Source organism: Gossypium hirsutum, chromosome A01 (genome assembly GCF_007990345.1).
Source record: "Gossypium hirsutum isolate 1008001.06 chromosome A01, Gossypium_hirsutum_v2.1, whole genome shotgun sequence".
Taxonomy (NCBI): domain Eukaryota; kingdom Viridiplantae; phylum Streptophyta; class Magnoliopsida; order Malvales; family Malvaceae; genus Gossypium; species Gossypium hirsutum.
Genome location: NC_053424.1, coordinates 12,991,452 through 13,005,994, shown reverse-complemented (window position 1 = coordinate 13,005,994; position 14,543 = coordinate 12,991,452). Strand labels below are relative to the sequence as shown.

The 14,543-nt window shown below is 35.6% G+C and overlaps 1 protein-coding gene across 1 annotated transcript; it reads left to right on the top strand.

Moving 5' to 3' along the window:
* Nucleotides 1–812: 812 nt before the first annotated feature.
* Nucleotides 813–12,698, top strand: LOC121206154 (putative DUF21 domain-containing protein At3g13070, chloroplastic). The gene is made up of 14 exons (XM_041076498.1): nucleotides 813–1,552; nucleotides 2,278–2,375; nucleotides 2,478–2,571; nucleotides 2,821–2,898; nucleotides 3,072–3,175; nucleotides 3,334–3,415; nucleotides 4,164–4,303; nucleotides 8,546–8,624; nucleotides 8,734–8,797; nucleotides 8,990–9,081; nucleotides 9,542–9,607; nucleotides 9,988–10,104; nucleotides 10,295–10,474; nucleotides 12,270–12,698. The coding sequence occupies exons 1-14, from the start codon at nucleotides 1,013–1,015 to the stop codon at nucleotides 12,519–12,521; spliced, it is 1,986 nt and encodes a 661-aa protein (XP_040932432.1). The 5' UTR covers nucleotides 813–1,012; the 3' UTR covers nucleotides 12,522–12,698.
* Nucleotides 12,699–14,543: the final 1,845 nt, after the last annotated feature.

The window sequence follows — 14,543 nt, the reverse complement described above, 5'->3', positions numbered from 1 at the left end:
GATTCGATTCGATCGAACACTCACCCCTATTGCAAGTAAGCATACAAAGCCAACCCAACCGAGCGCAAGCACCTGCTGCAGCTTCTATAGGCTTTGGGTTTCTTAAGTTGGTCCATTACTTTAATGCTAAAACTACCGAGTGTTGTTGGTCCATCATCTTGCAGGTAATTTGAAGTTGTAAGATTATCCTACTTTCCAAAAGCATATTATGTTATTTGCTTATACAGAGAAGAATCTAAGTAACGGAAGGCATAGATACTGGCTGGTCAGATGCCCTCATTGCCCACTACTTATGCAATTTCCTTGGTGGAAGAAAAAAATGGATTAGTGGCACTAGCTATACAACAGGCTATGGTAAATCCCCTCCCCATACACAACTATCTTCAGCATTTTTAAGATGCTTAAATTGCAATTCCTACTTAAATTATACTTGCTTTCTTATTTTAGCAGCTAATTTTCATTTTTAGTTAGAGATTATATCTAGACTACTATTTTTTTCCTCACATTAGTAGCGTATGAATATTTGCTTTTTTTAAATTTCTTTAATTTATATATATCTTTTAACTTTTTTTCATATATTTTTTAAATTTTATATAATTAATATATTGTAAAAAATAAAAAAAATCATAAATATATATTTTTAATTTTTTATATAAAATTGTTCTATGTATCAAAATCAAGCTGTATAGTTCGGTTTCCAAAATGTGTCTTAAGCCTATAATGGAATTAAGTTTGATTCGGGATTTTGTCATTTCAATCAAAAAATATATATATTTAGGGAGAGAATTGTAATTCTAAAATATATGGAGGCCAAGTTTTGTCATTTCACCTTTAACTTCCAACTTGCAGCAAGCAAAATCTTCCCTTCATCGGACATGAGCCTTTTTCCAAAAAGCCCCCCTCTTGGACTCAATGAAGAGACCACTCTTCTGTTGGGGTTTCTCTTCATCCTAATCCATATTTGTTTAAACAAGTTTTGATGTTTTTTTAGATTATTGGTTCATTTTTATTGATGGAAATGGCACTTGAATCCTCAATTCTCAGCAAACCAAATTTCTTTTCTTCAACAAAGTCCTCAGCTTTCCTGCTTTTTAATCGAAATTTGAAGTACCCACCAAAATTTTTATCCAAAACTAATCACTACCCACCTCCCATTATCTCAAGCTTTCCCAACCCCCGTGTTGTTAAAGCCTTTGGGGTGCCAAAAACTGGTGCTTTTGGAAGTCAAGCACGTTTAGGGTCGTTAATCAAAGAAAATGAAAAACTGGGAAGTTATCAGAATTTGATTTTTGTTAAAAGAGGAATTTTAGTGGCAATGGTTTGTGGTGTATTGGCCTTTGGTTGTAAAAGAGTGTTTGCTGTAGAGGGAGTGGTTAATGCTGGATATGGAGTGATTGGGCAGTCCATATTATTGTTGAAGAATGCTTGGCCAAAGCTATCTATGCTTATTAAAGTGTTCAAGGAGCAAGGTTTGGTCTTGACAGCGCTTTTGGGTCTCTCTGCATTCTTCTCAATGGCAGAGACGGCTATAACTACATTATGGCCTTGGAAGGTGTTGATTTCTTTGCTTGGTTTTATATTCGTTGAATGCATATTTTTGGTTGTTCATGATGGAAATTAGAGTGCAAGAATGTTGTTGCAAGTTTAAAAGAATGCATATGCTTGTCTTAGGAATATGTTAATTTTTCTTGATTGTGGTGCAAATTTCCTTGGCGACTTGATATATTCGGCCTAAGCTAATAATATTTGAGATTAAATTTTGATTTGCTATTTAATTCTTGGTATGAATTCCATTCTGTGTTATTAGTGTGTGGATTGAGTTCTAGTGATTTCATCCACCTCCTATAGATATGAGCTCAACTTTACTACTTTAGAAAATAATCACGTTGTTAATGGTGCACACAAGAGGAGAAATACTATGGAGGAGAAAAAATAACAGTATAGCAACACACTAGAGGGATAAGATAGAGGAGAAGAGAGACTAGAAAGGGGCAAGCAACTTATAGAATAAGCCTAGAGAACAACAACATAAAGTGTGTATCATTCAACTGTGAAACCCAATCGCCTACTTATGTTATTTGTATTGCATTGTGGTAAATGCTTAAGACAAGTCTTTTGAAGTACAGATTTCAATTTATTTTTTAATTTGGAGAGGGTTGAAGTCAAAATATCATATGCAAATTTTCTTCATTGTGTACCGGTTATTTTTAGTTTGGCATGCCATCAAGCCTTCAAGGAATCTGTTATCCATTGGTCATTTGGTGTTAATCTTGTCAGATACGTGAGCTGGCCGAAAAAGAGTCTGAAGATGGTGTATTCAAGATGCTTCGTACTGATGTAACTCGGTTTCTTACAACTATTCTTATTGGCACCACGTACTTCTCTTTTCTTGCCATCATCTTGCTATGTTCTGTTCCCATCTTTTCAGACTAAGCTTCAAAGTAATTCTTACCGTAGGGTTTATTTTCTGTACTCAGTGTGGTGAATATTGGAGCTACTGCTTTAGTCACAGATGCTGCAACAGCAATATTTGGGGAAGCTGGCGTTAGTGCAGCAACTGGAGTAATGACTGTGAGTATCAAGATCCTGTTCTTTGATTCTTTCTTCTTTGTTTTTTTTCTTTCCGGGGGGGGGGGGGGGGGGGAGGGGCGGCGGACATGCACATCTTTGAGTCTCTCTCATATCATGTATTTATCCTAAACCAGTTAAATAATTAATCAATTAACTTGTGGTTGGCCTGCATGAATATAGACAAGTAACATGACATATAATTGGTGAAATAAATATAGAAACCAGTTAACTTTCCTTTGATGATGCTAGGTTGCCATATTGCTTCTAACTGAGATCACTCCAAAGAGTATAGCTGTTCACAATCCCACAGAAGTTGCCAGATTTGTGGTAAGCTTTTTCTTTTTTAAATTTCACTATCTTCAAATAGCATAGCATTTTCTTCGTCTTATTTTATTTTATTTTTCTCTTTCTATATGCTTCTTGGCTCTCTTGGTACTTTGCTGAAGTTATAATTTCCAAGTTAAAACTAAACTTACTAATTGTCTTTGCAATATTTCTAGGTCAGGCCAGTGGCTTGGCTTTCTGTAATACTATATCCAGTGGGAAGAGTTGTCACATTTCTATCAATGGGAATGCTTAAAATTTTTGGCCTAAAAGGAAAAAGGTGAAGAAAATAATTACCTACATTTAATCTATCTGCAGCTTCTAACTCATCATGCATCTTCATTGTTGTTTCATACCAGTGGTTTTGTCAAATTTCAACATTCTTTCATTCTGTTATTTGCTTTTCAAATGCCTTATGCCTTGTATCTTTATTTTCATTGAACCTTATGTTACTGAAGATGAATTGAAGCTAATGTTACGAGGAGCAGAATTGAGTGGAGCAATAGAGGAGGAGGAGCAGGTATCCTCATATATCGCATGTATAATATAACTCTGATTGAGCTTTTTTAACACATGATAATTTATCTGCAGTGGATAATTTTCTACTACCTTTGGTTTGTGTTATGCCCAATAGATGCAAAGTTATCTTATGTGTTGTTGTAGTCTGTGTGGGGAATTATTTCCTCAGTGGACTTCTCAAACTATGTTGATTGATACTAAGTTATTGTCTAACATAGGATTCTTTTATCTGTTTGTACATGTGTGTATGTTGCATGTAGCTCACCTGCATGGATGGACCCCCCCCCCACTCCAAGTTTTTGGGTGGTTTAAAGAGGAGATGCTAAATAAAAAATAAGTAACATCCACAAAGAACTTTTCTGTTTTATACATGTGTTGTGTGTAGCCACCTTAAGAACTTTTCTGTTTTATACTGGTTTCAAAAAATAAATTCTTGAATTTGTTGAAGTGCATAAATATGAAAGGGTTCAATAGCCATTGGTCCCTCCTGGCTTCATTTGTAGCCAGTCTACTGCATATAGTAAGCCAGTACTTCCACGCCAAAAATGGATTTTTTTGGCCTTTCTTGGTTTCTCCATTGAACTGAAGCTCACAATGATTACAATGTTCCCTCCAATGGTATCTGGTAGAATGCCAATTACAGTCATGTTGCAATCATTGCTCTCAATGTTCCATGGTTATACACAAATCCAAACTGCTCTCTTTTTTAATGGTTCTGGTGTGCTCTTTTTGTTGAAATCCCCATGCAGGATATGATTGAAAATGTGTTAGAGATAAAAGATACTCATGTTAGAGAGGTGATGACACCTCTTGTTGATGTCGTTGCCATTGATGCGAGCTCAACTCTTGTTGAATTCCACAATTTGTGGTTGACTCATCAATACTCGAGGTAATTATCATAGTTGTTAAAAACAGGCTATTTCCATTCTGTATATTCACAAGAAATTACATAAATATTTATACACATAGTGAGTTTAACTTAGGAAACTCTATATTAAGAAACAGACTAATACTAGGGACGCTGTCCCTAAAAACAGCCTTAAAGTTAGGGATAGTAATCAATAAAATATTTACAGAATCCTATCTGATACACTCAAATATTCCTTAATTAGGAAACTGTAATCTGACACTCCCCCTTAAGCTGGGAAGTGGATATCATCCATTCTCAGCTTGCTTACTAGTTTCTGAAACAACTTCCCATACAATCCTTTGGTAAGTATGTCTGCTAGTATAGAATCAGTGGACACAAATGGAGTGCAAATTAAGCCACTGTCCAGTTTTTCCTTTATAAAATGTCTGTCAACCTCAATGTGCTTCGTACGATCATGTTGAACTGGATTATGTGCAATATTGATAGCAGACTTATTATCACAATACAACTTCATTGGACCTTCCCACTTGATCTTCAAATCTTCCAAAATATTTTTTAGCCATAATAACTCACAAATTCCAAGAGCCATCGCCCTAAATTCAGCTTCTGCACTAGATCTAGTCACAACATTCTGTTTTTCACTCCTCTAAGTCACAAGGTTGCCTCCTAGGAAAGTGCAATAGCCTGAGGTTGATCTTCTATCAACCATAGACCCTGCATAATCTGCATCAGTATAGGCTTCAAGGGTTAAATTCTCCCCCTTTTTAAATAGGATTCCTTTGCCTGGCATGCCCTTTAAGTACTGTAGAATCTGATACACAGCTCTAAGATGTGATTCTTTGGGGTTGTGCATAAACTGACTTACAACACCGACTGCATAGGCAATATCCGGTCTAGTATGAGACAAGTAAATGAGCTTTCCCACAAGTCTTTGATATTAACTTTTATCAATTGCTACATCTTCTAGTGCATCTCCAAGTCTGTGGTTCACCTCTATGGGTGTCTCTGCTGATTTACATCCCAACTTGTCCGTCTCTGTCAACAAATCAACTATGTATTTTTGCTGAGATATGAAGATTCCTTCTCGAGAGTGTGTCACTTCAATACCAAGGAAGTATTTTAACTTACTGAGCTCTTTGACTTCAAATTCTTTTACTAGGCATTTCTTTAAATTCTCCATTTCTTCTAGATCATCACCAGTCACTATAATGTCATCTACATAGACTAATAAAGTAGTCACTCCACCTAAAGATGAGTGTTTTACTAACAGAGTGTGATTTCCTTGACTCTATTTATACCTCAACTTGAGCATTACTTTGGTAAATCTTCCAAACCAAGCCCTCGGGGATTGTTTTAGTCCGTACAAAGCCTTTTTTAGTCTGCGAACTACCTGTCCTGTATTTGGATTGAATCTTGGTGGAACATCCATATAGACTTCCTCCTCAAGATCACCATGTAAAAAGGCGTTTTTTATGTCAAATTGTTGTAATTTCCAGCCTTGGTTGGCAGCTAGTGACAACATCACCACAGTGTTCATCTTTGCAACCAATCTATTCCTTACATTTGAGTGTACTCTTTAGCAACCAATCTTGCTTTGTACCTATCCAAAGAACCATCTGACTTATATTTCATTGTGTACACCCAGCAACATCCCACTGGTTTGTTTCCTCTCGGTTATTTCACCAAGTCCCATGTCTTATTTTTTTCAAGAGCTTCCATTTCAACCTTCATGGCATTTTTTCAATTCTCATATTCTAATGTCTCGGATACAGTTTTGGGAATGGAGATAGAATTTAGGCTAGTAAGAAAGGCTTTGTGGTTATGGGACAAATTTTTGTAAGACATGAATAAGTACAGGGGATGTTTTGTACAGGCTCTAGTCCCTTTTCTAGTAGCAATGGGAAAATCATCTAAATTTTCAGTAGTTTCAGTATTAGTATTCAAAGTAGGTTCAGTTATTACCTCAGGTTGTATAGTAGCAGGTTGTATAGGAGAAGAAGATGATTGGACTTGCACTGGTGCCTTCTTCCTTGAGTAAACCAATAAAGGAAGAGTAGAGTCCTGAATCCCTCTTTGTGATTTGGGTGTATTAGGCTCTGTTTCAGGTTGCATAGGGGCCATAGTTTCGAGTCGGGCAGGTTGGTTAGCAGGCAAGGATTGAGTGGGAGTGTTTGGTTGCTAGACAGGAGCTAGAATGTGAGTGTTTGGTTGCTGAACAGGAGCTGGAATGTCAAGAAAAAAGAATTCACTGTCCTTATCTTCTGTGAATAAGATCTCCCCCTGAAGATAAGGATGAGTAAAGAAATTCTCTTGTTCTGCAAAAGTAACATTCGCTGATACATAAAATTTTTTTGTGGCTAGATGACTTTTTAGTGGAAGAATAACCGAGAAAGACACACTTGACAGCTCGTGGATCAAATTTTCCTCTATTTTGAGAATGTATATGTACAAAGGCAGCACAGCCAAATATTTTGGGAGTAAGGTCACTTGAAGCATTGAAATCAGGAAAGAATTTTGCTAGAACTTGCATAGGACTTTGAGATTCAAGGACTTTTGTAGGCAATCTATTTATCATATGAATAGCAGTTAAAACAGCCTCCTCCCAATATTGTTTAGGGACATTTTTTTGGAATAAGAGGACTCTTGTAATAGCTAAAATGTGACCATTCTTTCTTTCGGCAACACCATTTTGTTGGGGTGTGCTAACACAAGATGACTCATATGCCTCTTTCTTGGAAATATGGTGAGAGAAATTGATTGAAATAGTCCTTGGCATTGTCTGACCTAAATTTTTTTATTTCAGCTCCAAATTGTGTTTTGATTATGTTGTAAAAGGTTGGAAAGACAGACCATACATCAGATTTCTATTTTAAAAGAAATACCCAAGACACACGGGTATAATCATCAATAAAGGATACAAACCACCGAGCCCCAGAAATATTTGAAATAGTGGATGGTCCCCAAACATCACTATGAATAAGAGTAAAAGGAGCGGATGTTCTTTTATTGCTTATCGGAAAAGAGGTACGTTTATGTTTTGCAAGTTCATAGACATCACAATGGAATTTTTCAACAGTTAATCCTTTGAACAATGAAGGAAACATAATTTTAAGGACTTTAAACAATGGATGACTAAGGCGGAGGTGATGGAGCCAAACTTGGTCTTTATTGGTTTTAATAGATTCGAATATGAAAGATAATGGTGAGGAATTCAGAGTACTAACTTCTCTACTGGATTCTTCAAGATAGTATAGGCCATTTACTTCCTTAGCATGTCCAATCATCCTCCTCGTATTTTGTTCCTGAAAAAGACATTGATTGTAATAGAAAACCACACTACAGTTAGAGTCTTTGGTAATTTTCTTGATGGATAAAAGATTGGTAAACAGTTTTAGAACATGGAGGACATTTCTAAAAGTAAGATTTTTATTTATAATAATATCACCCTGACCAGCCACTGTGATCACAGAACCATCGGCCAATGTTATCTTTCTATTACTAGGGCAAGGTATATATGAAACAAATTTTTGTGAGGAATGGGTCATGTGGTCTGTAGCTCTTGAGTCAATGACCCAAGAACTTTTGGTGGGTATATCCGAGATTTTAGAATCTTGAGAAGAGGATATACCTAAAAAACCCAAACCACAAGTACCTGTTGAAGGAGATTTTTCTAATGATTCCAGCAGATTCTTCAACTTCTCAATTTCTTCTTTATTGAACTCAACAGATGATTCTTGAGAATTCCCTTCTCCAGTGTTGCTGGTTTTGACAGTTTTAGCCATGTTTCTTTTGAACAAATTCTACAGGCTTGAGGATTGACCGAGAATGAGAAAAAGTTGCCAGACAAAGAAAAAATTCCAAAATTTGAGCTAAAAAAATGGCTCTGATACCATGTTAAAAACAAGCTATTTCCATTCGTATATTCACAAGAAATTACATAAATATTTATACACATAGTGAGCCTAACTTAGGAAACTCTATACTAGGAAATAGACTAATTAAGAAAGTACATTAATATTTATGTACTTAGTGAGCCTAACTTAGGAAACTTTATACTAGGAAACAGACTAATTCTAGGGATGCTGTCCCTAAAAACAGCCTTAAAGTTAGGGATAGTAATCAATAAAATATTTACAGAATCCTATCTGATACCCTCAAATATTCCTTAATTAGGAAACTGTAATCTGAAAATAGTAATTCACTCTTAGGTTCTTTTTAACTTAAAATAACATGCTAAGAGATTTGTTGGCACTTTCGCAGGGTGCCTGTTTTTGAGCAGCGTGTTGACAATATCGTGGGTATTGCATATGCTATGGATCTACTCGATTATGTTACAAAGGTCTCACAATTTCTGGTCTTAATCTTTTTTCTTATCATATATGACACTACCTATTAATGTAAGCAACAATACCATAGTGTGCAGAATTATAATCTGTTTGATTTTGAAGGGTGAAGTGCTAGAAAGTACCACTGTGGGAGATATGGCTCACAAACCTGCATATTTTGTGCCTGGTAATTTTGAAGCTTATATCTTCTGTTTGTTTCGTGCTTTGAACTAATGTGCAGATGAATTTTGCCTTTCTATCTTTGTATCCATTTGGCCAAATGGTAGCTTTTACTCCCTTTTTTTCACATTGTGAACATGTCGTGATGGATTATTTTATGAGAAGCTATTTCAAATAGAATCATCAATTTCTTTTACAGATTCAATGTTAGTCTGGAATCTTCTTAGAGAGTTCCGCATTAGGAAGGTTCACATGGCTGTTGTTCTTAATGAATATGGTGGAACAGTTGGAGTAAGTGCAATGAATTTCTGGCTTCATTTTGAATTGAAATTTGTATTCTTTAATGATTCTTACCTATTGAAGTACCTCAAAGGAAGATGGCATTTGTAAAAATGCACTTACATGGATTAAGGTGTTATGTGGAAGTACTTCAATAACTTAGCTAATAGCATGTTTTATTCCCATTCAAAGTAGCATCATTGATTTGTATGGCTTAACTTTAAACAATTATCTATTCAACAATAACATGGGATTAAACATGGAAAAGTTTTCCTGTAGTTGAAAAGTTGAATAAGCTGTCAAGTATTTATGAATCCTTTAACTCTTGTTAAAATTCATTGAGGTAGAGTCTGTATATGCTCAAATGTTAGCAAATCCATCACCCAACTACTAATCTGCATTTATGCCTACCCTCGCTCTCTTTTCTATTTCTCCTTGTATTCTTTTATCTCATGTTTTTATGCTGAAACAGCTAGTCACCTTAGAAGATGTGGTAGAGGAGATTGTTGGTGAAATTTTCGATGAAAATGATTCAAATGTAAGTCTTAATCCATCTTTGATGACTTTATCAATGACTTAGTTCTTCTGCTACACACTTTAATTCCTAATCATTTATATTTGTTCAAAATTTTGCTTTTCATTATTCCATCATAAGGGGATGCTTGTGAAACTTGTCAAAGTAGTCCAAAATGAGTTAATATGATTGATTCATGTCTTTTTTTGCTCAATGGTGGCCTTTTTCTGGTTATTAAGCATGTTGACATTGCATATCTTCACTTTCTCAAGATTTGGAAACTTAATGAGGATCTAGTAATACTAATTCATGATTATGCTATCAGTACTTATGTGTACCATAATAGCTTGTGAATTTAATTTTCAAATCCCTTTGACCTGAACTTTTTTTTCCTGCTATGACAGGAGGAGATCCAGAAGAAAACCGGCTACATTGTAATGCGAGCAGAGGGAATTTTTGATGTTGATGCCAATACATCTATTGATCAACTTTCTGAAGATCTGAATATCAAAATGCCCGAGGTATGTTACTCATAGTGTACTGATTTATTGATATAAATCCTCACACATGAGTTCTCATTCTACTTGCAAGTTTCTTCTAGTATAGTTGAAATGTTCATAGATGTTCTTTAGATGAAAAGGAGCTTTGAATTGGACCTCCCCTCACTCTATGAACTTATATATTTATTTCTTTCCTTTTTCTGTTTTATAGGAACATCAATATGAGACAGTGTCAGGCTTTGTCTGTGAAGCATTTGGATATATACCAAGGACAGGTGAGAGTATTAAGGTAGTCCTTGAAAAGGGAAATGAAGAAGAAGATGATGAGAATGCTGAAGCTGGATCTGATCAGCAAGATATGAAGGAAAGTCATCAAATTTATAAACTTGAGGTATGGTTTGAACCTTTGTGCCATATGTGTTTATATTGCATAGCATTTCTTTTCTCTCCTTTATGATTAATTGTCTGAGTACTTACTAATGTCATTGCTTATAAATATTCCTCACTGGAGTGCTAGTTTGATGCGTACAGAATGAATGCAGTTAGAATTTGTGACATCTGGAAATGAATCAGAATCTCTGAACCAAGTATAGAACAGTTAAATTGTCAATCATTTAGTTATTGGAGTTAGAATGAACTAAATTGTCAATCATTTAGTTATTGGAGTTAGAATGAACTAAGTTACTACTATGATATATCCTTGTAAATCCAAGCCTTCTACCTTACTGGTGAAAGCTGGCGGGTTATGAGCTGTAAGGTAGAAGGCTTGGATTTACAAGGATATATCATAGTAGTAACTTAGTTCATTCTAATTCCAATAACTAAATGATTGAGAATTTAACTCTTCTATACTTTGTTCAGAGATTCTGATTCATTTCCAGACGTCACAAATTCTAACTGCATTCATTCTATAATAGGATCCCCCCTCCATGTTTTTGGGTGTTTTAAAGAGGAGATGCTAAATAAAAAATAAGTAACATCTACAAAGAACTTTTCTGTTTTATACATATGTTGCGTGTAGCCACCTTAAGAACTTTTCCCCTCCAAGTTTTTGGGTGGTTTAAAGAGGAGATGCTAAATAAAAAATAAGTAACATCTGCAAAGAACTTTTCTGTTTTATACATGTGTTGCGTGTAGCCACCTTAAGAACTTTTCCTTAAGTTACTACAGAATGAATGCAGTTAGAATTTGTAACATCTGAAAATGAATCAGAATCTCTGAACCAAGTATAGAACAGTTAAATTGTCAATCATTTAGTTATTGGAATTAGAATGAACTAAGTTACTACTATGATATATCCTTGTAAATCCAAGTCTTCTACCTTACTGGAATTAGAATGAACTAAGTTACTACTATGATATATTCTCATGACCCTACCTAGCCGGCGGGGTATGAGCTGTGTCATGAGAATATAATCCAGAATTGTCCTCTTTGAGTACCCACAGGCCCCGCAAGGTTTTGCCACCTTAAGTTGCTTTCAGAGATTTGAACCCACGTCGCAACACATGTATGAGTGCATTCTTATCAGAACGGATACCAATTACACTACTAGATCAATTGGTATCTGTTCTAATAAGAGTGCACTCATATGTGTTGTGATGTGGGTTCGAATCTCTAGAGGCAAACCTGAGGTTGGCAAAACCTTGTGGGACCTGTGCGGTTCAAAGAGGATAATTCATAATTCCAGCTTATGTTCTTGTGGCATGGCTCATGCCCTATGACTTGGATCAGGTCTTGACATGACCCATCTCACTTTTTTCTGCCAAATTACTAAAATATAATATTCTAACTGAATATCGTGAAACCAATTGTATTTTAAAGTCTAAACAAAACTCAACAAGAATGCTAGACCTCCAAGAAAATGGTCATTAACAAATTGTTACATAGAGGAGTAAACACTTGATGAAATTCAGGAAATTCGTTGTGAAGGATACACTTCATGCAGCCTTTTGAAATTGCTGCTGCATGTGACAGCCTGTTGATGGCTTTACCAGTGCAATAGTTACTTGCATGCTGTTTTCTTTTTCAAAGGCTAACATAAGTTTGTTACACCAATGCAGCTTTCTTTGATCCTAAATTTATTAATTCTTTCTGCAAATATTTCATAAACATGACAAACTCATAGGTCATATGATCATCTATATCACTAACATATTGTTATACTCGGCAACTTGTCTTTGGTGCAGATATTAGCAGGAAATGCCCGAAAAGTTAGTGCCGTTAGATTTGAACGGATAAATGAGGAAGCACTATTAGATGACACAGCAGTAACTCCAATGATTTCAAAAATCATAAAGAGGAAATGGAGCACTGATGAAGACTCAAATAATGGCAACTACAATGAAGATACATTTGAAAAGAGGCAAGAGGAAGACATCTCAGATCACTATGTAATTGCTGATTACAAAGAGGATAAGGATAGTCCCAATGAACAGTAGTTAATATTATACTATTTGTCACTTACTTCCCCCTGAACACCCCTCTCTTCCCCTTTCAATATCTTACGGCCCCACAAGAAGAGGTAAAGACTTGAAAAACGGGACAGGAAAAAAAACAAACTAACATTGTACAATTTTTCACAGATGAAGTGAAGTGTCAACATCTGAATCATTAAAGGTGGATGTATCCATGACAGTATCTCTCTGCAGTAAATTTGACAAACTTGAAGTCTGAATAACATGATGCTGAGTATGCATGCTAGGTTCAGTGTAGATAGATCCTTGGAGAGGCGGTCTCGGCTGAAGGATCAATTCAGAATGGAAAAACAATTGGGATGCCTCATGAGGTGCAGCTGGATTGATCCGCTCTGCTTCAGAGAGCAGCCGCAAAACCTCTCTCTCCTGCCTCATTTCCTTGGCTCTCTGCAGCTGTCTAAACCTCTCTTGCAAGAGGGCAATGGATGAATGAACGGCCAGGTCACTCTGCCTTCCCATCTGCGAAATGAAGTGGAGCCTATCGAAGGTACTAAGGAAAATGCTCTATAAGGTGATCTTGTATTACTATATTCTTATATATAGGACAGTAGTAAAGCTTTGAATTCATTAATCTATTCAATGTAACCTCTTTAATTGATACCCAATGATGTAAAAGATAAAGGTACGTAGAATCGGCCGATAAGATGCAAAGTCCAAGAAGGCAGAGTTATGTAGCAATGTGTTGAGGTAAAAGTACATAATAGGAAGAAAAGTGTGAGAATGAAAAAACCAAACTGAGATGGAGTTTAGCATTTGGAAGGTATTGGTTTGCAGAATAAAAGGATGGATGATGATGCTCTGTCGGCTTGTTGCCAAGAGCTATTGGCCTCTGGAGAAGATGATACCCCTTTTTGGTGGGGGATTTGGTGGGGATCTTATATTATTCTCACCTTTCAACATTCTCTTTTCACTTTTTTTTAGAGACCAAAAAAGAAAAAAGAAAAGAAGTGGAGACAAAAGTTGGAACAGGGAATATATTTTGGACTTTGGGGTTGATGTCTTTCTCGATGGAAGCCCCTCCCCACTTTCTTTTTAAAAAAATGGAGAAAATAAAGCCTCACTCTCTCAATTTGCATGTTCTGTTTTGTCAGTAAGCTGTTGGATGGAAATGGAATGAGAGAAAAGCTATAGAGGCATAAAGTATGGGATTCGTTTTGTGGCTCTTCTGGTTGGAATATATATTTGCCTTTGAAACTTTAATTGTTGGAAGATGGTGAAAAGCTTAAAAGCAGCCTACGCAATACTACAAATCTCATATCAAACTTTGCCAACTTACAACTATCTGACTTTAGCCAAGCGTTACCAGTTAAAATTGGGAAATTGAGTGATGCAACCTTTTTTAAAAGCATTCTTGTTTGAGACCTCAACTTATCAATGATAATAGTGATGTTGGCTAACAATATACACTATATTGGTTGAATATAGAAATTCAATTCCTTCCATCCTAATAACAACTCATGGTTGATGCAAAGGTATAACGCAGGCAAGGGCTTCAAATTGGGTGGTGATAAAACATAGGTGGCAGCTTTGTTACAAACTTACAATTAAACCAGGCTATTTTTCTGTTGATAATCTCGAAGTGGTTTAGGAATTGGTCTATGTCCTCAAGTTCTCATTTAGGGAATAAAAATGAATGACTTGATTTCTACATTGGATTTTAAGTTTGGAATATTTTTGCTATTAGTCCCTATACAATATGTAAGTTGGTGATTCAGTTCATGAGTTTTAATTTGGTCATTTTCTAGTCATAAGCAGCCCAACTTTTAAAATAATTAGCCCTTACCAAATGATAATCATTATATTTGTTAAGTTAATTTATGTTATTTTCAAAATATTTGTGGCAAATATATTATCAAGTGTAATGTCATGTTTATTTGGTATTTTCACATAATATTCTGAAAGACATGTCATTTTAGTTAATGAATTTAACGATTATCGTTTAGTTTGGGGTTAACTTTTTAAATTTTGAGAAGTATAGAAACTAAA

Bases quoted from the DNA above. Each gene is read 5' to 3' on its own strand.
- LOC121206154 (XM_041076498.1), top strand. From the start codon at position 1,013: ATGGAAATGGCACTTGAATCCTCAATTCTCAGCAAACCAAATTTCTTT. The intron at 3,176-3,333 runs GTGAAGAAAATA...CTTTATTTTCAT, and splicing joins TTTGGCCTAAAAGGAAAAAG to TGAACCTTATGTTACTGAAG. The intron at 4,304-8,545 runs GTAATTATCATA...GCACTTTCGCAG, and splicing joins TTGACTCATCAATACTCGAG to GGTGCCTGTTTTTGAGCAGC.